Genomic DNA, 24,861 nt, shown 5'->3' with positions numbered 1-24,861 from the left:
CTCTAACATGGTCCTTCAAATGTTTGTCCCTGTTGTCGGTGAATTTGATAAGAGTGGTTTAGTGTGTTTTTTCCAAATGCATTTTGCAAAGCAGAAAAAAGACAAGCAGAGGGAAAAATGGAGACCAGCACCACTGTCATCCCCCTTCATTAAATATGAAGCCGTCACAAGCAGACAGCTATTGTTTTAATGTTCCTCTCAGAACATGCAAACCTTACCTTTCTCTGTCTCCAACCAACGATCATGTTGCATTTTAAGGCCAGTTTTTGTAGAGTGGATCATGTGTGTTCTATTTAAAACATTGTAAAGGAGACATATTGATGTGCATTAAAACCAAAGGGTGGAACGTTTGTACACGTATCTGTAGGTTTGATTATGCTGAGGCAGACAGATGGGAGGTCTGTTGGTGGGGGAGCACAGAGGTAAGGCATATATAGGCTCTTAAAGCCTTTGGGCTAACCCACTTTGCTTGACCCTTATATGCTGCACACTTGCACACCTTTCCGGAGTGAAACATCAATTAATCCCATTCATTCAGTCTCATCTGATAAATACACAGTGACGCTGCCTTCCTGTCTGCCTCAGCGCTGCGCTCAGTGTGCTGTGTTTGCTACAGTGGGTGTAGCAGTCACATCTGCAGGGTATTAAGTGTGTACGTGGACGGCTTTATTCTTTATTTCTGCTTCTTACTCGAACTGAAAAGATTCATAGGCTGCTATTTGTTCTAGTAATTTATTTATCAAACATTTTCTAGTTCCAGCTTTTGAAATGTGAGGGTTTCTTGCAGCTTTCCCTTTTTAGTGCCATCATTTGTCCAATATTTCATGACCAAATACCGGGAAAAATGACATTCCCATCAGCCTCAGCTGGACTCACTGTCAACGCTAATTAGCAGATGTTAGCATGCTAATATGCTAAACTAAGATGGTGAACATGGTGGACATCATACATGCTTTACATCCTGTTAGCATGCCTTAAATATCCACCTTTTCCTGGACCCATAACGCTGTGGAAACATGCTTAATGGCCTTCTAAGACTGATATTTGAGTGTCTCTGTTCTAAGACAGCACAGCAGTCACAAAGTCCTCAACAAAGCATATCTTTATTTTCATAAACATCAGATTCTTCAGGTACACAAACAGTCACAAGCACAAACAGTTTCAGTCTTTTTTTTTCTTTACTTTTTTTTTTTTTTTTGGACACAGTTAACATATTAAGTGAGCCAAACACATTATATCACCAACTGTGGGATTTTTTTTCACTTTCTGACTTGTGCTGACAGTCATGTTTGTTTCTCATCTGAGGAAAGAAGAGTCTGACCCTTAATTCTGTCACTTCCTGGTTTGTGTTGAGGGCTTGAAAACAAAGGACAGTTCACTGATGAACACCTGAACATGGCAGTCAATGAACTGTAGTCCGGTATAATTTACCCGCTCGGTGCACATCAGTGCTTTGCCCTTCATGCAAAGCCCTATGTTTTGTGTCAGAAACTTAAGGACAGCTCTACATGGCTTTTGTTGGTTTGTTTGTTTGTTTGTTTGCCAGTTTTGGCAACGATATATTCATCTTGTTTCCTTCCTCCACTGTGACAGGATGAAGCAGCTGATTCACTAGTTACTCTATGTAAATATATATATATTTTCTCAATATATCTATATATTCTATCTATAGAATTAGTCTATATAGCATACATATACTTTTGGTAGGGTTTTTAAAACATTCAGGTACATTCACTTGACCCTGTGATGTTTTTTTTTTTTCTCCATATGAAAGATAACCACAGACAAATGTTAGCAGAGCTACCCGCCATGTAGTAATGTAGCCTCCCCATCAAGAAACAAGACATTAGGCATCGCCCAAATTAGAAGAAGCAAACATAACAAGTGTCTCAGTGCTGGTTCCTCGAGGACCAACAATGAGCGTAAATACTAAAAGACCTCTGTATTAATCTAGAGTATAAAATAGCATATTTTTCTGGACTTGACAACAGTTTATATTAACTCTAATAATAGAGTCTGGGTGCACACAATTCCACAGGTGCGTACATGAGCTGGCAACAACAGGTAGGCAATTTGATGGTTTCCTTCGCGTATTTACTAAGTCAACAAAAGGTATTCTGTCAGTGGTTAAACTGCTTAAATGCAAAACTCACTTCTACAATCACTAGTGTGAAAAGACCCTTGGCATATCACAGAATACACATATAGGCATTAATCAACAAGTCAAAGAGATAGAACTTGGCCTACAGAGGACCACACTGACGATAAGCCACATTACGCATGAACACCGATTTTCTCAGAAGGCCACAAGGATGTCACTTGGGTGCTGGTTAGGAAAGTGTTCCTTCACGGGTCCAGGTTTCACAGAGGACCCTAATACTGCCCTTAATCAGACTTTCAAAGTTCAAGTCATGAAAATCTGAAAATATTAATATTCTATTACAGGAGCAATATTTCATCACATATTTGTGTTCACATACTGATTTCTTGTAACATGTAATAATCCAAGGCTATTAGATAAATTGTCAGCCAGTGTGATAGTAGACAGTGTGCCCTTGTTATGAGATTTACATTTCTCAGTACTGGAAAGGGTCAGTCCACACAAATTGAAGAACATATTTTCTCACTTTCCCATGGTAAATAGTGGTATATAGCCATGCAGATTTGGTCATTTCAGTCAAGATTTCATCATTGAGATTTCTACCTTTACCACTATGAAATGGAGCTGAAAGGAATTTTGCTTGTGGTGCGCACAATATTAAACAAGAACAGTGTGCTCCGTAAAGTGCAGATCAATGGCATTTGTTTTTCAAGAAAAAAAGTTGTGGAGCCTCTGTGCTTAAGAGTAGGGGTAAAAGAAATAAATTTGCAACATTCAACCTACTACTCATTTCACTGCCTTTAAAAGAGGCTTTACATTCACGCAGTTCTCACTTCATATTAAATACGGCAACAATGCTTCAGCGTGTGGGTCTACAATAGATGCTACTAGCCACATTAGCTGCAAAATGTGCCAATGTCAAATTCAACAGGCCAACCAGCAAAGAAAACAGTAAAGCAACATAAACATGGCAAAACTGCCGGGTTCTAAGTTTGAAGATGGGGACGATTCATCCTTGAGCTTCAGCTCTGAAGTGAATCTTACTTTGTATTGGCCCTCAAGGTAGTGTTAAGTAAAATAATGAGTGCATACATATAGCCTAAGAGTTTTTCAGTTGTTGTTAATCACTTCCTCGGTTGATGGGAGTAGATGAAGACTTTTGTGTTGGTTCTTGCAACCAACAACAGAGAAACTGCTGTGGTTGCTCGTAATGTTACCTTCCACATCTTCATGTTAAAAGAGTTGCTGTTAAAGCACACAATAACGCTCATTATATTTAATATGGCAAAACTTTTATCACAGTAATGACGGTATTGCAAAATCTATGAACATGACACTGGTGACAGTGATGAAACCAGTATAGCGCCCACCCCTTCTCAGGGGTTAAGACAGCGGCCATGAACTGGAATGTTTCCGGGTTGAAATTTGGCTCATCACTCCCTCCCTTATGACCTGTCCTCTGGATAATCCATAGAATAACAGGGGCACTGCTAGATGTTGTTAAACTTTTAAAACGTAATTTTTCATTGGGGTGGGGGCAGAAATCTCAGCGCAGATATTTCAAAAACTGACCACATAAACCCAAAACGATCTGCATGGCTAGATATCACAAGAGGTAAGTGTTTGAGTGAAATGACCTTTTAACAGTTTTACTGTGTCAGCTGGGTTATAAATTACCCTTTTAATAACATTTAAATAAGATGTAGAAAAAAATCCAACAGGATATTAAATACATACCTCCAAACAAAATGAAGTCCAAAAACAGAACAGTGCAATGAAAGTAACAACATGAAAAATAATATTTTCTATAAAACTGGATTCTCTGACCATGAGAGAATATACCTTATGAATTGTAACACAAAGATCAATTTTCACCATTGGCTTGATGTTCTTTTTCCTTGTTTTTTCTTTTGGACCACATCAAATGCTTCAACTGGTGAAAGATGAAACTAGTGCTAGAGAACATAAGAGAAACTCTCCATCCCTGTGCTGCTGATTATTAGGACTGAGTGTGTATGAGGAGGAGCCACAGTGAAGGGCTCCACGCCCATGTAAGGGCTAGGCTGGATAGTGTGGGCTTGGAGCAGGTGTGTCCAAATCCTCATCCGCCTCACCCTCTTCCTGGCCAGAGTACGAGCTCAGGGCGTCCCACAACAGGTTGGGCTGCTCACAGTGGTGGCGACTCCTCCAGTGCTCCATAACTCTCTCTTTAGTGTCCAACACCTCGCTGCAAAGCACACAGTTAAAGGCTGCACCTGCTGCAAGGACCCCAAGACCTCCACCGCTATCTGGTGATGAGAGGTTCCCGCTGTCCTCCCCCTCCCTTTCACGGTGGTGGGACATGATGTGCCTCTTAAGCTTGGAGAAGGAGAGGAACTCCTCATCGCAGCTACCGCACTTGACCAGGTTACGCTTCTCATTGAGCTGCCACCAATAGTGGGCAGCATGTTTTACCAGCTCATTCTCAGCCTCGCGGCCACCCCGGGGATTTTGGCCATCATGAAGTCGTACCTGGACCTCCTCCCCATGCACATACAGCAAGTGCATCTTCATGTCGGCAAAAGTTGGAGTGATGGCCTGGCAGCGGCCGCATTTAATCTGCAGCTCCACAGGGTCTTCACGATCCTGCTCATCTGACAGCTCTGAGGAGTTGGCCCTGGTGAGGAAAAGAAAGAGTAATGCTTATTTATAACTTTGTTTTTACTGTTTGGAAAAAGCTACCTAGTCAGGCAATTGATTAGTGGCTTAAACCACTTAATCTATACTGTATGATGACATGTGAGCATAAAACCTACAAAAAGAGTATGGTCACAATGAAGTAGGTGGACATGTATTCGTGAGTTATCTCAATTGGTAATAACCTCACCCCTCTACAGACACATTGTCCTCATGATGGCTGATGGATGGCTCCACGGTCAGCACCACTTTGTGGACCTCTCTCAGATGACTGAAGTAAACCCCCACATATCCAAAGGCCTTCTTGCAGAACTCACAGCCTAGAGAGCGACGTGGGCGTACCTCAGAGTGGTGAAGCTTCATGTGAGTGCTCAGGCTGCCAGAGTGAGCATACGCTTTACGGCAGACTGGGCAGACGTAGGGCCGACTGTTGGTGTGACTGTTCATGTGGCTCTGGAGGTGATGCTTGAACTGGAAACAGCGGCTGCAGGTGGGGCAACGGTGAAGTGGACGGCTGCCTATGAACACTCTTTGATGGGAAGCACCTCTCAGGTGAAGGGTTACTGGGGCTGGCTGGGAAGGGCAGTCCAGGGCCTTGGTTGTGGCCGTGGTGGGGACCTGATGACCAAGTACAAGCTCTTGTTCTTGGCCATCTGGGGTAATGGCAGGCAAACTAACCAGTTGAGGAACTGTCTCCATAACCAACATAGGTTTGGGTCGGATGCTGCGGTACTTCTTTGAAATGTCAACTTCCTTTTGCTTGGAGCCTGGAATACCTGCTGGCTGTTTCTCAGGGACCCTTCTACGGAAGAAAGACAAGGACCTCTTCTTTCTGGCCTCAAATGCCAAGATGTCTTCCATTGTTTTTCTCTTCCTTCCCCTCTTCTTGCCAGGTGGTTTCTGGAGGGTTCCCAACACAGGCATGAGTGTGGTCTTGGCCTGGGGCTGTAGAGTGGAGTTTGGCACCTGGCTGTGACCCAAGGCTTCAGTTGTCTCAAGGGTTTTGGATGAAGAATCTAAGGGGCTGGTGAGTCCTGTCTGACAAGAGAAACCCTTCTTTTCAGGGGACAAATTGCTGAGCTTAGCGGCTGGGATGAGGGTGCTCTTGATTTTAGAGTAGGGCAGGATGGGCAGTTTACCCTTAGGTGGGGATGGGATAATCTGAACTGCTTTGCTGAAGATGGCTGGGGACAGGACAGTGATACTGCTCTGGGGCTGGGCTGCAGCAGGCTTAGACTGGCACAGCCTCACTGTAGTCTTACTTTCGTCTGGAGATTTGCCAGGGGAGCTTTTGACAGCAGCAGGGGGGTACTGGAGTTTCTGAATAAGGCCAGTTGTTGCAGGTCGTTCAGAGCCATCTGGTGCTCGCTCTAACTGAGATCCTGGGTACAGGACAGCATTGTCTGGGAGTAGAGCAGTGACAGAGATGTCAGAGGAGGCCGGATCAATCAGAATTACCTGCTCAGAAGGCTCCTCTTTGGGCACTAGGGTGTCCTTTGTGTGCTTGGACTCCTGTTGTTTTTTCTTCATCACTGTTGGTGCCCCACATTCCATTGACTTGGTCTGTGCTGTCACAGCAACCTTGGAGACTGTTTTCGCCCTGGTAGCTAGTGGTGGTGATTTGACCTTATCTGTCATTCCCTTGCTCCTCACTGGTTGATATCGGGGAATGGGCAGCTTGAGGTTCTTTGGAATTGACTGGGATTGTTGCTGTTGTTGCTGTGGTGTCTGAGAGGAGACAGATGGGGGCAGTGCCACCAGAGAGAAAGTGCCATCCTGACCAGCTATCTGCATCAGTGCATAGTTTTGGGTGGGCACAATAATGGACTTGGGGCTGGAGGCAGTGTTAGCCTCAGGGAGGGCAGAGGGAGGCTGGCAGGACAGGACCGCAGGGGAGGGGGAGGGCACCACAGCTGGGGCCTTAGGGGCGATGCTCCGGAACTGAAGGCTCTTCATCTGAAGGGCTGGACTCACTGGCTACCAACTGAAACAGAATCACAAGAGAAACAGTTTGATTACTTAATGCTGTGCGACTGGCTATCCTTTATAACCTGAACTTGCCCTTTCACTTCTCTAACCTCAAATTTCCAAATCAACAATAACTCTCAAAATTGCAACACCACGCATGACTGCAGTCTTAAATCCCTTTGATCAAACATACTTTATAGGAATAATTCAGATGACTACATTACTTGCTGTGGTCTCTTCTGAAAGCTGCCAAGATCATAAGTATAAAATTTGCCTTGTGTATATTGCCTTGTGTAGTGAGGTCACATTAAATGTGACCTCACTACACAAGGCATTGGTTTTTTATGGTGCCATTGCTGTGCAACCGAAGTAGGAGAGAAGCAAACATACACCGTCAAAAACACAGGTATCTGCACAAGTGTGACAAGCTGTCCTATTACCCTTGTCTCTCTGGTCACACACAGCAGACTCACGCTCCCCCAGGCTAAGGACAGACTGCCCCCTTTGATTTGGGCTCAGCATGCAGCCATAGTACATGCTGGGGCTCTGCGGGGGGGTTCCTTATACCACCCCCGACACACACCCCCACCACAACCCACTTCCTGGAAGGATCAGCCAGTAGAGCATGAAAGCTGCCCAACGGCAGGATCTTTACCAGATGAAGAGGGACTCCCTTCTCATCTCCCCCTCCACTGACCAGCACTGCAACCTGGCCAAAGGCAAAGAGGATGCCCCTGAAAAAAGCCCCTGGATTTACTTTATCATCCCCTGTTCGCAAACAACGTTTCATGGTTATCCAGTGGGGATAAGGTTGTTCCAGTCTGTGGATCACCATTCTGACTGTGCTGATACAAAATACTGCTGAAGTTTATGGGGGAAACTACAACCTCAGAGTGAGGTTTTAAACAAGTCTATATTATCTAAATCTACCAGACAGTTTCCATCCATCAATCAAAACCCACAGGTATGGCTTTAAAAACAAAGGCAAAATTCCCTTCATTTATATCGATACTGTATCTTTATATCAAAAGGAGGGAGAGATTACAGTGGAATGCTTCAAAGGGCCTAATTGTAAACAGACTCTGAAGTTTGAATTTCACATTATGACCTGACTTTCAAAAGCAGCATCTTATACAGGTAGTAGAGTTCCAACTCCACTCTGTAATACTAATCAGCGTAAAGTGCAACAATCTGGTGTCACAAAAGGCAAATATTCAACAACATAATTTCTCAATACAAAAAAAAAAACCTAAGTATTCATTTTCAAAGCAGTCTGGGCAAGAAGCTTTATATACTCAAAAAGAAAGAGAAGAAAAGAAAAACTGCAAAGGGCATATTGTTTAACAGCTGGAAGTGTTTCTGTGTGGAGAGATTATTTATACAGTACCCCTACCGCATTACGACTCCATAAAACTGGAGATATTCCTTCTCTGTGTGGATAGTTGACTCCAGTTTGACTGTGACTTTGGCTGAACACCGAGTGGAATAAAACCGTGGGATGTGTGTTCCTCTGGGCATTTTATGTGGCTATAGAAAGTGGGAGAGCGGGATAGAAGCTATGCTTGGCGAGTCTACCATGTGAAAGTTTACAGATGGACATGAGGGAGAAGAAAAGGTGTGTATCAACAGCTGGAGAAGCAGCCAGCAGGCCTATAATCCTTTTGTCACAGATGATTCAGCAGACATCACCTGACACCAAGTGACTCCACGCAAAAACAAGTTCAGCTTTACTTTATCTGTTTGTCTCATTCCACCTGGAAAAGTATGAATAGCACTGGATCAGCACAGTCATTCATGTCTTTAAGCCATCTGAACTTTTAAGAAAATCAGTGTGTTTGATGTTAGACAATAGGAGCACACTGGATTCATCATCATCATCATCCTGAGGCGATCTGGACAGTTTTGCTAATTCATATGCAAATGTGTTCAGCAAGGTGAACCAACATATAATATCTGATCATGTACACCAGAGGTCCTCAACTACACTTTGGAGGCTGGACTTTCAAATAAAACAAAATTAACTGTATCTAGTCATAATTAGCCTATTACTGTTTAATATCTTCTCTTTCTAACAAAATTAATTATTTTTACTGGCCCATATCAGTGTGATCAGACTCCTAAAAAACATGGAAAATCCATAATGATAACAACATACTTAATGAGAAAATGTTCTCAGACCTCCACCAAGGAGGCAGTGAGGCTCAATATAAAACCCACAGTTCAACTACCAATGAATGAGTCCTTATCTCAAGAAGATCCCAGGAAGCAAACAAAAATACTCAGTTTGAAACTCAATACAACAGTTGGACAACGAAAATAAACCCAAGTGATGCCTCTTGCATAAAATAGATAGAATAATAGAAATTTTGCGTCATGAATGTGTCCTTGTATCCTTATATATGCACATGGCACTGCACACAAAAAGCAAGGAGGGCCATCAATTAACCCGTGTAGGGTAGTGAAAATAATTTGAAAGCTTCACTGAAACATGTAAACAAGACAAAAAGTCTACAGGAGGTTGCTGTGCCGGTGAAACTAGTGTCGTCAAAAACATACATTTTTCAATACATACAGCTCTAACGTAAACATCAGTGAAGCGTTGAACTGGATGGCCCAGTAAACTGTTGTTGATAAGTATGTCGTCTTGTTGTTGGCTCAACAGACATTTGCAGTTCTCAAAGCTAAACTAATCCTCCTCAGAGCTGTCAGGCCTGAGGAATCTCTGACAGATGAGTATTAGTCAGTAAGAAAATACTTTGACTATGGTGAGAAGTTAATTAACGTAGATGTTGTTGTGCTTAAGTCTAGTGATAATATTCAGATCCTTTACTTAAGTAAAGGTAAGAAAGAGGTGGGCCATTCCTTAAGCGCCCCACTTGGAAGGATAAAAATAAGAAGACACTGACCAGTCCTCTACCTTCTACATCAATAGGACAGTCCAAAACAGGCCTTATAATGGAGCATTCAAACCTTTTCAGGACCATGGCAATGCCATTCTGTTCATTTACTACAAAATAGTGCTTTCAAATTGGTAAAGGGGAGGGTTGGACAATGGTAAGAAAAGCTGCTAAGACCAAACACATCTATAACTGACCCTACGGCAGCTGGTATTTTTGTAGTACAGCTTTGCATTGATCTCGAGTAGTTCAACACACGCTCATACTCTCTGGGCTCTACTACAGGAAGTACACTGATACAACAGGTGAGTGTCTGTGATGATGATACAGCCGAAGGCCATATCTATTTATTTACTATACAGAAGCAATGGCGAGGTCTCTTTTACTGGTATAGGCTGACCAATTTTACTATTTGAAAAAGCACTCAAGGCCACTCATTTCTTTCTATTATTCCACTCTACAGTATGAATCATGGACACTCCTCTCAGTGTGCGCTTCCATCTGCATAATCAGCATGTTAACAACTCTCTCCTGCAGGTCTGCCACATGGGAAAAGGTAGAGAAAACAGGAAGACAACAGAGGATGGAGGAAAAGAAGAGAAGGGGAGGGTTTATTCACTTGTTGATGTACCAAATGTACCAAGTGTCAGTCAACTTGCCCGGTCGTCATCGTTCTCCATTCTCCTGAGGTGGTTCTTGTGGCGTTTAAGGACAGTCAGAGACAAAGGACAGAGAGAAACTGGCTTGAACAAAGGCCAGAGAGCTACAGATGCTTAAGAGCCTGACCCGTAAAGCTGCATGTGATCATGATGAGCTTGACTCTGCTGTGAGAACAGCAGAGACACTGCGGTCAAAGGCAGAAACAATACAAAGGCTAGAACTGTCAAGTCAGTGCTATCACTCCATTAATTAACTCAAATTGTTTTTCAAATCCATTTTCATTGCAGGGACAGTTGTTTCATTCAAAGAAAACAGGCTGCAGTAGTTGAAGAAATTAGAATTTCCCTCAAGTTAAAGAAACAAAAGAGATGTTTATGCCATTTTCTGTATTTGTCAAAGCTACACAAAGTCTGCTCCCCAAGTCCTTTAAATGCCAACTCCAGGCATGCTGTTATACGTCCTCGGCCAGGTTTCTCCCATCTTTGTGGAGGACTTCTGAAACTCGTTGTTCTTTGTCAATTCTGTCATCAAGGCCCGTCATGCCTGATTATGCCCACACTTGTAGTATGTGTTCCAAGGCACATTCAAAGCTTTAGTATTGGTTTCATACCTATGCCACGATAAATGGCATCAACACAATTTAACAGTACAGGTTTATGGAGAGTTCTTTGGACTTCATGGTTTTTGGTCCAACAAGCACTCTGCATTTACCAAATCACATCCAAACAACTGAATTTGCCTCCAATCAAGTTTCGCGTGCATTAGCCTATTAACCGAGGTATTGTCTCAGTGCCTGAAAATGCCCCAAACTGCAAACCTGTGTCTCACTTATTGTTCATCAAATCTGACTGGCCTTGTCACAATTCTAAGGGGCATTACACAGCAGAGCAAGGGGAGAAATGCACAGAGAGGTCACAGACGCTACTCAATCTGCTGCTGGATTTGAAACGCCAACCGCTCTAATCTAACTGGAGTCAGAGGTCAGGGTTAGGGTGACACAAAAACCTGGTTTCTGGAGAGAATCTGAGAGACTGAGGGAGGAAAAGAAGAAAAAAGGGGTGGGGGTGATCCACAGAGACAGATTATCAGGTAAAGCCAGAAGGGTGAGAGGTGAGAATCTGCTGTTTATGCTGGAAACAGGTCAGGGTTGAGCAGGAGGGCAGCGTGGGGACGGGCCAGGCATCCACCTGGAATGGAATGAAATGGTATGACGTGGACTGCACAAGCTACACACACTCAAACCTCAGCTTGCAGCCTCAAACCTGGACCTGGGTCACATGTAGAGGTGGGCCAGCCAAGACCGATTGGCTACCCGGCCAAAACAACCTGCCTATTGTTAGCCAGTAATGCAGTTTAGTGCGAGGTTAAAGCACTGCTCTGTGAAATGTCAAAACAAGGAGAGTGCTGTGTTTTGGTAGCATCCCCGATGCATTCTCTGATTCTGTTTTGTCTCACTTTTGGCCAGCTACTGTTTAAACTGCAGAGTACAGCATTTGACTCCCAGTCTACGAAGACTGTGTCCAGGATCCAAACACAAGACAACCTAGACAGATTTTAAAGAAGTGAAGCTACTGAAAGACATTCACACATGAAAATGTCAGTGTGTGGACAGTGTTTGTTAGTGGGATACAACAGGGAAAGAGAGGAAGCTTCTTTTTCCTCTTGTGGTGAGTTTTAAAATATCAAATCTGGGGTGTTTTGAGGAAAGCAGAGCAGGGAGCAGAGTAGTGTGAGGTTTGTTATCTCCCTCGTAGGTGAGAGCAATGCTCATCTGGGACTCACAGATAGAGCCTGTAGATGGAGGGGGTCTGGAATGAAGTGTGTGTGCGTGTGTGTGTGTGTGTGTGTGTGTGTGTGTGTGTGTGTGAGGGAGGGGGGGGGGGATAAAAACCCAGCAGAGGCCAAGCTCCCCCAGGTTTTAGCCCAGATGAAAGGCCAGGATCTAGCTAGATAAGAGGGCAGATCATGGGGGGTCGGGGCCAGCCGGCTGTGAGAAGCCATGTCCAGCGGCCATCTTTCACCAACCTCCTACCTCCATCTCTCTCTCTCTCTCTCTCACTCACACACACATACACAAACACATGTACACAGCATGTGGGATTTGTGAACCCGAGAGAAGTAGTTAAAAAAAATGTAAATTCACTCTCTCCTTTTTCGGGCCATTGTTAAAACACAATAAAAGGACCATTCCCTCAATCCTACAGTCAAAGAGGAAATTAGATCATTCCATTTGTTTCTTTCTCCTGAGTGACCATAAGCGTCATCTGTGCTCGATTGCTTCTTCCTGCATGCATGCTAACTGTTCATCTTTGCTCTCCAGGCTAAGGTGTGTGTGTGTGTGTGTGCGCGCGCGCAGGGGAGCTAGGGTCTGGAGCGAAGGCAGTCATGGGGAAAATGAAATCAGTGTTTGCAGAGGTCCTTGTTTCATCTCAGAGCTTCGCTGAATGAGAGGGCCAAGGAGTGGGAGAGAAGATGCACACACACACACACACACACACACACACACACACACACACACACGCACACACACACGCACACACACGCACACACACACACACACACACACACACACACACACACACACACACACACACACACACACACACACACACACACACACCCCCCCAGCTGCTTCTTTTATCTTTTCACTGGACAACAAGCGGTGAAAGGTGTTGCAGGAGAGAACATTACAGCGCCATATGGTATTCATGCCATGCGCACAAACACACAACCGTATGTCATCCACTGTCACCTGAGCAATCAATGCAAGGGAGAAATCCATTCCAATTAGGATCCCGCTGCTCCGCCCTGCATGTGGATGTAGATGAATCAATATAGAAATCCCACTGCTAACCCAGCGTTCCTCTTAGAGAACAGGCTGAGCTGAGAACTCCGGATGTTTTACTTTGATTGACTTACATCTCAGAAATAGGAACAATCTCTGATCACTTTCATTTCTATCTGAACTGTTTTCTAGGTATAACTCTTTCAGGGTAGGGCCCTCCACGGTGTAAGGATTTCAGAATTGGTGGTCTCTACAGACAAGCTGGACCCTCATTAAAAACCCGGCACTGCCCTTTGAAGGCAGGATGCTGTAAACCCCTGACAACCAATGACCTTTGACCCGACGTCCAACAAGGCCATGTGTCATCCCTGGGAAGCTGCAACGTCTTCAATCATCCATGCTCGCAGATGAACCAAATGAGCATAAGAGGGCACACACAAACACACCCTCGCAGATGACATGGCTGCTGGCTCAGAGCTGAGTGGCATCGACGCGGAGTGGAGGTGACAGCAATGTGTCCGGGTGCATGTGTGCGCGTGGAGGTGTGTGTTCAAGGGCTCAAGTGTTAACGCGCTCCCCCCTCAGGCAGCCAGCACTGTGCTGGCCATCCAGACTTTGCTCAACACTAAACCTTTACCTGACCTTTCCCTCTGCCGTGACATTTGGACCCTTGTGAATAGGTCAAACAGCACTAAAGAGTGGTGGAAAAATGGAAGGGAGATGGAGGAGAAAAGAACTAAGAGAGGGGTAAGGGCTGTCAGTGCAGGCAGGCGACAACCGATGTGTGTTTGGGACCGTGGAAGGGAGCATTTGAGTTAAGATTTTACTCTCCTAGACCACATGAAGTCATGGTGGGTTAGTCCTTTGGTTGTGAACAGCAGAGGGCCATCATTCAGCGTGACAGCACGAGGACGCTCAATTTAATATGCTACTCTGCTGAATTCAAGTCTGTGAAAATGCACAGGCGGTGTCAGATACTGTGATTCAGGAAGTACATTTTGCTGAGTGACCAACAGGAAAAGGGAGGAAATGACGACATGCTGGGAAGGCTGCGACAGAAGAAGATAGCATACATGAAAAAGCAGATAACAGTGAATGCAGGACATAGGAGGACATAGAAGGTGTCCTTGTGTACTGTACCGGTGCAGATACAAACATGGTGAACTCAAAAAGGAGGACAGTCAATGCAACAGGAGACAAACAAACTGTTCCAGAGTGAAAGTACAAAAGTAAATAGTGCACATATCATGACATGGTATTGGTCGGAATAATGAGACATATTTCAACCAGCAGACTTCCACAGTGTGGAGAGGCATAACCCTAATGTCAAGACCGCGTTCAATTCCAGATGGACAGGAAAATACAGAATACAAATTCTGTGTGCGCGCTGGCTGAGTCTAACTGTCAATCATCAAAACAAAGCCAGAAGCAAGGAGCTTCATCAGACTGTAGACCAGCGTGTTCCAAATGCGGAGAGGCATGCACAGGTCTATGGAAAGCCACAATTATGTAATTGTGGAGGTTTGCAGTGGTGTGCACGAGAACGCATGGAGTAGGCATGTGATAATGAGCCATTCGCAGTTTCACCGTACTGGCCGTGTATACTTAGAGCTCGGCCTCGCTGCGCTTCAGACAGATTACTTTCCGTTTGGAAAGTGGGGGTGTCATCCGAGATGTTTTGTAACTTTCCATAGGAGACAATCCAACACTCACACAGAGGTACAGGGGTATGGAAATGGACATGAGACTTAAGACGTATCAGGTAGAATGAGATTTGTTCAATCTGACATGCGGAAGTTTGATTTAATCAGGTGATCTCTGATGAACACAAAAATGTTGAAACCTCCACTGCCTGCAGAAGCAAACCCCCAGGTCCATTTCAATCCAGCTCCGTCCTCCTGTCCTCTCCCTCTGTCCTTCATTTATCAATCTGCTCCTCCATCCCTGCTGACAGACGTTCAGTGCACAAACAAGTACAAAACCTGTTCAGACAGGCACAAATACTCTCACAGGTGACGACTGCGAAGATTCTTTTGCTCGCGGTGGCCCTTGCAAGGAAAAGTGATGCTGCTGCAACCTCGACTGGGACACTAAGAAAACACCTGCGTTCCCAGTCCCACCTTAATGATCACTCATCGCAATGGGAGAACTTTAATGGGGGCCCTGGAAGGAAGGAAGCTGCCAGCTTGCTAATTTTAGGCACTCTGCATCTGAGATGAAACGCTGGAAAAGGCAGCGAGGAGGCGTGGAGAGGCGGGAAAGTTCTCTGTCTCTGACTTTCTCGACTTTCTGCATCATGTCTTTTTCTAACTATCATTACCCCCTGCATCCGCTATAAGAGAGAGTCTCATAGCTCTTTGATTCTGTGAATCATTTCTCCCTCTCTTCCTGTTCCCAGCCCTCCCTCCCTCTCTTCCTCTTCCTGGCTTTCTCCGTCTCTTTCTCCCTTTTTCCGACTCTCTCTTTCATTCTCACCTCCCTCCCCTTTCTGTCGGTACCTGAGTAAATAAACAGTGTTGTGTGGGATGCTAATTAGAGCAAGTTCAGGGACGTGACGAGCCCAGAGACAGATAAACAGCAAGGTGGGGAGGAGAAGAGATGAGACGGAGGGGGTGGGGGTGGAGGTAACCCACCCCAAGGGCAACACAACACAGACACAAACATGTCAGCTTAGCGGTGAAGGACAGACAAGACCGGTTTTGGCTTTCAACCCAACTTAGGGTGGCTTTGAAGCGAAGGGCGGTAGCAGGGTAGAGGACTTTGAAGGAGCTGCCATGGAGTGAAGGGCACTCACAGAGAAAGGGGCACGTGATGGAGCTTCAGCCATGATGAGACGAAGAGGGAACATCATGCAAACTTCCTTAATGACGCGCTCCTAGAGACCTGGTGTGAGATCAAAAGAATATGCAGATGATTCCAACCGTTCTTCTCGTGTTGAGGTGAGCTCGGGCTTCTGAAAGCAGGTCAATGTGAGAACGGCTTGTTTTCGTAAGGTGGCCTTTCTGCGGGGAATACGCTGCTGGATGCGCAGGTGAAAAGGTGATGCTACAAAGGCGAGGTGAACACAAACAAACACGCTTGGTTGTAGCTTGTGTCTCTGTACTGTCAAAGCAAAAACATAATTTCATTGGACAGGCAGCAGGCTGACTTTGAAATTTAATTGTATTATCTTCTGCTGGGGGCGGGAACAAGCCGCTCTGCGGTTAAACATGGCTTCCAACACATCTCACCACTTTGTAACTTTTCAGTGTGCTGCAGTCAGTGTGGTCCACTATTCTATTAAGACAACACAATGTGCAACTCTGCTAACAGCATCACCTACTGAGCATTGCCGAAATTCAGTTCCAGGAGCTCGTCCCAGAGTGGGTGGAGAGGAGTGGGGACAAAAGCAGAATTTGTGAGTGATAACAGTTCAGGCAGTGAAGAAGGGATACTAGCTGTTTTCAGACTTGTTTTCTCTAAATGAATGAATGAATTGAAATTTAATGGCGTGACTTTAAACTTGACTTGAACTTGCTCCAAAAGGAGCCCTCAGGGTGAAATCAGCCCGGCGTTGAAGCAATGCAAGCTGCTCTGTCGCTTCAGGTACCATTGAGACGTGAAATAAAATCCAGGAAGTCCAGTTTAACTTTTTCTGTGAACTGAGGGCTACTGCACAGCGGTATATAATAGAATTTTACAACTCTGGACAAACACCAAAGCGCCAATTATTTCATCTTTTGTCATGACGATCATGAAGAACACAGTATAAATATGCCATTCACGTTAAAACGTAATGCACTTGGAATGTGCACCATAGCAGTGCCTTGCCAGATGCAGTAATGTATGTTGAGCCTGGTTCAACTTCTGTGCTCCAGTCTTCTGCATATACCTCCAAATCAACCTTTTCAACTCAGTGAACTATGAATACAGTCACTCTATTACACTACCAACTGGTGCTGGTTATTTGTTATTAGTAGTACTTATTCGCCTTTTTACTTCTGTCCTCTTGAACAAATGAATCCATGCCGCCCAAATTAGGAACCAATGCCAGCCTCCCCCAGCCACCTAATTACTGCGGGTGCACACTTTAAACGATTTTTGAAAACTGTTTATTGTTATATCTTATCATTTCCATTCTTCTTATCATTTGTGCAGATCTTCAGTGCCCTGAGCGGCTCCAGTGGCGAGGCTCGGTGGCCAACAGTGCTGCACTTGTTTAAGCAGCTCCCAGGGGTGACTGTGTTTAACAGTGAATGGAAAACAGGGCTTTACTGAAAAAAAAAAAAAAAAAAACAGCATGAATGCTTTTTTTTCCCAGCCTAAATAAAGTCTTCAGAAAAGAGCTTTTGTTTATCTATCAAAGCTTTTCTCATTCCTGAAGATTTGGGGGATCCTTCATGTCTGTCCGTCTTTGTCTAGTCTATAAATTGAGCATCTGCTAAGGTGTCTTTGTTGGTTTATTAAAACCGTAGGAAACAGTGTCTGGCAGGATCAAAGCCAGCCTTGGACTGTAATGATCACTGATGCTGCTGTTAAATTAACCAGATGTGAGTGCTGCTCACTCTAATGGGGGGATTTCGCTCCACGAGCAGAGGAGGTGAAGAGAGGCAGCGGACCAGGTACAAGAGAGGAGGGGCGCCCGTGGAGCGGCTACCATCGCAAGAGATAATGTTAACACATCATGTGAACACTGTCTTTAATGTTACTCAGAGATGTTTCACGATTAAAAGACATCTTATGATCCCAGATTACGGCCAGATTGGTAATGACAGGTGCAGGGGAAACCTTGCTGTTGCAAGGACTTGCGTAAGCTTTTAATCTGACGTTAAGTCCGGCGCAAACACTGATGATGAGACGGTGAGGGGAGAGTGGAAGGTAGAGAGGATCACAATATATCTGTGAGATTGCGGAGGAGAGGGGAAATGAAGGGAAATGTAATGGCTGGATAGATGAGCTATTTTTATAATGAGGTCAGTGTGAGCTGTGGGATTTCATTCTCCTGGGAGACACACACACACACAGCGCGCGCACACATACACACTCACACACATACACACAGACACAAGGGAACTGTGGCGATGTATCGCTCCTGCTGAGTGGGGCTGCCTCTGTCCACAGGAAGGAGAAGAAAAGGAGGAGGAGGAGGAGGCGGAGGAGGACACAGAGGGCAGAAACAGACAAACCCAGATGTCAGAGAGAGAATCTTGAGGATTTTGGCCGTAACCTGATTGGTCAGAGCGGTCTCGTCCCCCCCCCCCTCCAGTGCTGGAGCACAATGACTGATGCTTAATTATTGAACGGGACTGACATTCACTCGTCTTGCCTTTGTTTCCCAACAAACAAACATGTTCCCCCCCTCCTATGACTCCCACTGTTTCTAAGTCAGTACGTTTTGCAAACATAATGACAGGAAACACTGCGACACACAGACACTTCACCCTCTCCCAGTTTCCTCCCTTCAAGTTCAATTTCTGATTCAAGTGCAATTTTTTTTCTAAAAATGAAAAAGAAATATTTTTTCCTCCTCGCTTTTTGCGACTATCTGTCTCAGTGCACTTTTTAGTTACTATTTAAGACGGTACATAGAGTATGTGGTACCTTTAATTCATTTTGTTCATGCTTCACTTGTATGTAGTGGCTCTTCATTATGTACAGTATGTAGGACTATAGTTTAAAAAAAGTTAGCAGCTTTTGTACTTCTGCTGCTGTGGCACTTTAATTTCCCTGCATAGGACTTTTAATAAGGTTTATCTTATTTTGAAAAATACTTATACAACCAAAAAGTGTTTACCGATTGGATGATCCTTCCTCCTCAGCTCCTCCCTCGCTCCTCCTCTTCCGAGGTGGTGCCCGCGATTTGGTCCTGCCCCCCCCTCTCCACACTCCCCCTGCAAAGACATCAAACATTAACCCTTCAAATAAATTGCAAAAAACAGAGAAAAACCATCACAAGGCGAATAACAGATTTGTTATGCAATTAATATGGAGCCCGAGAGAGTTAAATAAATAAACGAGACATTATGAATAATCAGCTGAATAAACTAAATAAAATTTAAAAAAAAAAATCTTTAAACTCTGGTATAATTCAATTAATGTTTAAACTCAAATCATTACTACAAAAGCTGAAGTCCTTGGTGTAAAATGATTTAGGCCAAATGGATCTCAGTAGCTTGCTGGCAGTTAGTTAGTCTGCTGGGACGCTGAGGGTAGATGTGATTGGCTGAAAGGTGAGAGGGCGGGCACTGGTGGCAACTCCACGGTCATGAAACGTAACATTATGGCAAGAATATCACTGTGAAAATGAGTTTTTGTTAAAGGGCAGAAGACACTGTTATTGGCTATTTATTATTTTTTCAATATATAAAACTTTTTAAATAAAAAATGTGATTATTTCTTAGTGTTTTATTTATCTATTTAATATGAACCAATTTGGGACTCCATAGAAAAGGACCAAAAAGATGGCATCTGTAGTACTCTTCCATCAAGAGGATGAGCACTATTCCATAAATTCCTGGAAGCATTAAGAAGCAGGCGAAGGGTCTCTCAAATGATCTGTCTATAGGGTTTAAAGTGTAACACGGTGCAGCGACAGAGTACATTCAACAGCGACAAGATTTGCACACTAAACACGGCTCTGCACGGCCCGTTTCACAAGCGCGCACACACACACAAGCCATCTACAAACTCTCTCTTGTGCACCCCCTGCTCTCTCTAAATGCCTGTCGCTTTGGCCCTCCATTAAGCCAAGCGAGCGCTCGTTTAGCCAGTGTCTCGGCAGTTGGGAACGCAGGCTGCCCACTCAGTCAGATCCAGCCGTATTAAATAAATAAGGAGCGCTCTTCTGTGTAAATTATTCATTTAACACGCCTTATCCTCTTCCAACAACCTTGTTAGAGCAACTCAGGAGTGGAGAGGGGGTGAGGGTGGGTGGTGGTGGGGGGGGGGGGCAAACGGAGGGGAAGCAGAGGGGAAGAGGCAGACACCGCGGCTCATGTGCGACTCAGCAGAACCTGTGGTGCATCTCTAAGCTCTCTGGGCGTTCAGTCGTGGGGGGGCTAATTCGCCCTGACACCTCCTTTGTTTCAGGGGGGGGAAAGAGCCACACACACACATGCGTTTGCTCACATGCACACACACTTGAGCACACACTGACATGCACAAACTTAGAGAGAAAGAGCATAAGAAAGGAATTTTTAGTGCATATTCATAGAATAATCATTCTACTTGTCTGGATAAATTATTGAGAAATGTGAGTCCAGGGCACGCGATGCTGGAATGCCGGAGCTGTTTTTTTTTTTTTTTTTTTTTTTTTTGCGCTGCCTGAACTTCAGTCAGACAACACAGCAAGTCATCCACTGTGAACGAGCTGATTCTAATGAAGCGGGATGTGGACGGATGGAAAAATGCTTATTGCGGAGAAAACAACTGTGCTGGATATTAACCTGGAGAACAACCGCACGGAGCACCTAACGCTTGGAGAATCTAACTGTATTCATGGCACGACTTAGGAAAAAAACACATGAATTAGGCTGCAGAATAGAGCTGATTGGCTTGACAAAAATATCACGCTGCGGATATTTTGACAGATACTGTGATTTGAAACATGAGCTATGATTTCAGTGGGAATATTTTGCATTTTATTTTCATTATGAAAAACATAAAAATGATGAGAATATAATTCCTGTCATGCTGCAAAGCTTCATTTATAATGTCATTGTGACAGCCTGCAGCTCTTATGAATTGACCATGTTGTGATTTTGATAATATTTCAATTAACTGATCAGCCCTAGTGCACAATTAAAATTATTCTACAGTAATATACACACAACTTTTTTTTAAATATTGAAGAGGGCCAAGATACATGTCAGAAACCAGACTGCTTTCAAAAAAAACTTGAAAACTCCCGTGATGCTCAAGTATTAAGCTCCAAAGCGCAGTGCAATTCAAGGTCAGCGCAAGTCTGAGTTAACCTGATTTACCTGGAACTGCAACCTCGACTGTGACCACGTGTCAGTGTGTAGAAAGCAGTTTGTAGAGAGCAGCAAAGAGAAATAGAGTTCCCTTTTCTCTAATACCACATATTAGACGCACAAAGCAAGCAAATGGGCAAAACACGGCTGAATTTAACTGGGAATTTCAAGGGTTCAGTCGCACATAGTCCCAGGATCAACGCGGCACAGACCGAACCTGCGCTCTCTCTCTCCCTCTCTCTCTCTGTCTCTCTCTCTCTCTCTCTCTCTCTCTGTCTGACTCCAGTGTTCAGCCCCAGAGCGGGAGGTTGTTATGTCAACTCTGACAGTGCTCATTACCAGCCTCTACGCTCTGAATTGGAGTTAACAGGCTTTGGCCCAGGCAGAGGCCAGCTAGACCCGACTGCTACAATGGGATCAGTGTGTGTGTGTGTGTGTGACTGTGTGTGTGTGTGTGTGTGTGCATGTGCTCAGAGTTAATCACAAAATGCTCTTTCATTTCTAAATCACACCCCGAGGCCACTGTACATTACAGAGGGACTGATACACAATGTACAGTGACATCTACTGCTTATTTTCATTTTCACTCACAAACTCCTCTGATCACGGCATCTTGCACCCAAAAAGCTTCCGTCGGAGTCTGTGCGTGAGCCGCCGCCGCCGCTCGCATCTCTCACTGAACCGTTATTCCGTTAGGATTGGCTGGAGGAGATCACACGCTGGGCAGTTCGACGCTAAACACAAATACTTCTATGATCAGCAACGTGTGCTTCAAAGTGACGCGCGTTCTTCTCATAATGTCATGTGATTTTGAAGTCTTCACTTGATCATCTCGTGGAACTTGCATGTAGCCTGTTCGCAAGCTGACAATCTCACAGCTTCATCGCAAGGGGATTTCATTTGAAAGTCACCTATAGGAAAGTAATAGCAGCAGTCAAGACCTGAAAAACATGATAAAACAAGCAATCTACACCACTGCAGTAAAAAAACAAAACAAAACAAGAAAAAAGCACAAGGGGCCGAGTTTGGAGGCTTACCAGAAACCAAAAGACAGAACAGCCTTTTATAATACTTTAAGACAGGATTTCACTCCTCTCTTCAGTTACCACAGCACCACTAGATCTACCCTCTGTCGGGTCATGAACTTAACACCGCTGAAGTTAAAAAGCTACGGAAGCTACAGAGGCGGTTTACAGCTGCTTCTGACCTCTGTCGCGATGTCATTGTCCTCTGAACATGATGTCCTGCGCGAGCCGTCCAGCACACCTCCTGACGAGGTCTTCACCTTGTTTTTCCAAGTCGACCACGTGGCTGAATTGAATGAACTGCACTCTTTATGTTTGCGTTTTCCTGCTTTGCATTGACACTGCAGCACAACAACGTCCCCACGGCTGAGTAAAGTTCCCGCTTATCTTATCTTCTTGAGAAATACACACGAAGAAAACAACTTTGTTTTTGCTTACCGATTCAACTACGTCATTTACACTGCTCTCCACAGTGATATATAACAGTAAATCTGGGGGGGCCTTGATCAAACACTAAATACAGCATTAATAAGTTGTAGACATTTGTGTAACGACTGCTTACACGGGCTGACATGTGATGTGCATGTCTTGCAGGAGGTGTGAATTTCTACATCTGTTGAAAAGGCGGCATGTGTTCGCCGAGACAGACGTATGACGGATATCAAGTGGACTTCTGTGAACTGTTTGTTAGTCACTATATATCTGACAGTTTCTTAACAGCTTAATTATAAAACTGAGAAAATGTGCGTGAGAGCGGTTTCGGCATTAGCAGCTATTTGATCCTGTAGTATTGCTGTCAGAAGTAAAAAAAAAATAAATAAATAAATAGCGAAATTAAACGGCCTCTAGTTTCTCTCCAGAGACAGAATGGAAGTGTCATCTTGTCTCCTGCTGCTATCGGGTGTCTCCACAGGCCTTCTGCCCCTCCTCTCCTCGGGTCCAGCAGCTATGCAGCGCTGTCAATGATGACGCTTGTGATTAAGGCTTTCCACTTCAAACAGGCCTGATGTTTACACAGGCCCTGATATGGCGGATGGGATAAAGAGCAGGTAGAGCTCGGTGTTTGTGTCGGTGCGCACGCATTTGTGTGTGCCTGAATGGGAGGGTGAATGTCATTACGCCCAGGCTGTGTGGACATACAATCATAATGACACGCTGAATGCCATCCTGCATATTACAGCTGCTTCTTCCTCACGCGCTTACTCCTCCACCGCCTACGCGGGCCTAAAGAAACCACGTTGTGTTGCGCCGACATACGGTGCCTTACATTCAGGGGTTCGGTCTTTAGGCAGGAGGCGGTGGGAGGATGGATTTTATTTCTTCAAGGCTTACTTAACTTTGGTGGTTTTGCAACAGGCGCTGGAAACAATATCACCAAAACCTTTTTAAAAAGCCCAATTTCCATTCTATCTGTTCCACGGTCAGCGTGGACCAGGCCAAGCCCTTCGCGTTAACTTTGCAAACAGGCTGCTTTTCTCATATTTTTTAATCTCTCGGCAGAATGAGAAGGACAAAAGTGTGAGGTGTCCCACAGCTGCAGCACTGCAACCTAAATTAGCCCAGACCACATGAAAAGCTGTCGTCTCTATTCCCGGCCGGGGCGGGAAAATTACAGCCCTGCTCTCTCTACTCTAGCATTAAACCTCAATTAGTGCACAAGTACACCAATGATGTCATCAGCGAGGGACCCAAGAGCCCTGAAAATAAGGGGTGCTTTGCTTTACAGAGACAGACACTCCACCTCAAACTTTCAGGTCCTCCCTGAGTAGCTGAGCAGCTGAGGAAAGTTGTTTATTCCATCTAACTGGCAAGAAGTAAGGTGTTCTTTTGATAGGGCCTGAAAAAACAAAAGCACAAGAAACCTGTGGCCTGGTTTGGCTAAATTTACCAGGAATTTTAATCCGCAGTCGTGACTGGAGTTTTCCCAAGAGAACGGAGGTCAGTAAGGTAGGACAAGAAAAACTCCTGTTTGACCTCCAGTGACCTGGCAGGAGAGAGAGGAGGAAGATGAGGAGGTGGAGGGTGACGGGGCCTGGCTCTTATCCAAACACTGAGAGTGCTTCTACTGCCCATACGGCAGAAAAGCACTTATATCATACAACAAACTCACATAATCATATGCTAATGAAATTTCCCTCGTTGCTGCAGATATCGAGCTAAACCTGTAAAGTCTCATTTTATTCCCATTTGTTTTCATGAATTTGGCCACCATTCTTTACAGGATACGGGATAAGCACTGAAAAAGCATAAAAAAAAATGTATTTCATACTTTGCGAGATTGCCTCGTCTGTATAGGAATACTAAAAGGAGACCATTTCTAAATGAGCAAAAACCAGTATTTTGAGGTCATCTGTCTATACTGCGGAAACCGAGGAGTGAGATAAGCATTGCAATAAACATGGTTTGGTGTCAATTCTGGTCTTCCGCCCCACACACAGTGGGCAGTAAAGCAGAAGCATGACAAAAATGGTTTAAAGTGTGGTTACGTTTTTGCAACATAAATTTGCAGCTATAAGACGTGTTTGACTGCTCTGCCCACAGACAACTCCGAGTGCCAAATTCATCTGCAGCTGGTAGGTTTTGCATTGCCATACGGAGCTTGTTAGGCTAACAAAGCATTGTTATGACCAAGAAAAAAAACAGAAGTTAACAGAATGCTCCAAACTTTTTCTGTGGCGACACAGATTCTGTTACCGTGACTGCCGATACAGAGCACAGATCCGATAGCCGTGCACTCTTTTCCTGGATGTATCGATGACAAATGATAAGCTTTCCTCAGTACAATGTCAGCGTAACC

The 24,861-nt window shown here is 44.5% G+C and overlaps 1 protein-coding gene across 2 annotated transcripts in view; it reads right to left on the bottom strand.

Annotated features, from left to right (window-relative positions):
• Positions 1-1,084: 1,084 nt before the first annotated feature.
• The window catches only part of znf438 (zinc finger protein 438), a 56,315-nt gene continuing 32,538 nt past the window's right edge, over positions 1,085-24,861 (bottom strand). For both annotated transcript variants that reach the window (XM_076761618.1, XM_076761617.1), the window contains exons 2-4: positions 18,861-18,957; positions 4,968-6,761; positions 1,085-4,757 (exon numbers count right to left, since the gene is read on the bottom strand). In XM_076761618.1, coding sequence (XP_076617733.1) covers positions 4,160-4,757; positions 4,968-6,733 — 2,364 coding nt within the window. In that variant the 5' untranslated portion in view covers positions 6,734-6,761; positions 18,861-18,957 and the 3' untranslated portion in view covers positions 1,085-4,159. The remainder of the gene's footprint in view (positions 4,758-4,967; positions 6,762-18,860; positions 18,958-24,861) is intronic.

This window comes from Chaetodon auriga, chromosome 21 (assembly GCF_051107435.1).
Source record: "Chaetodon auriga isolate fChaAug3 chromosome 21, fChaAug3.hap1, whole genome shotgun sequence".
NCBI lineage: Eukaryota > Metazoa > Chordata > Actinopteri > Chaetodontiformes > Chaetodontidae > Chaetodon > Chaetodon auriga.
This window is presented reverse-complemented; position numbering and strand designations above follow the sequence as displayed.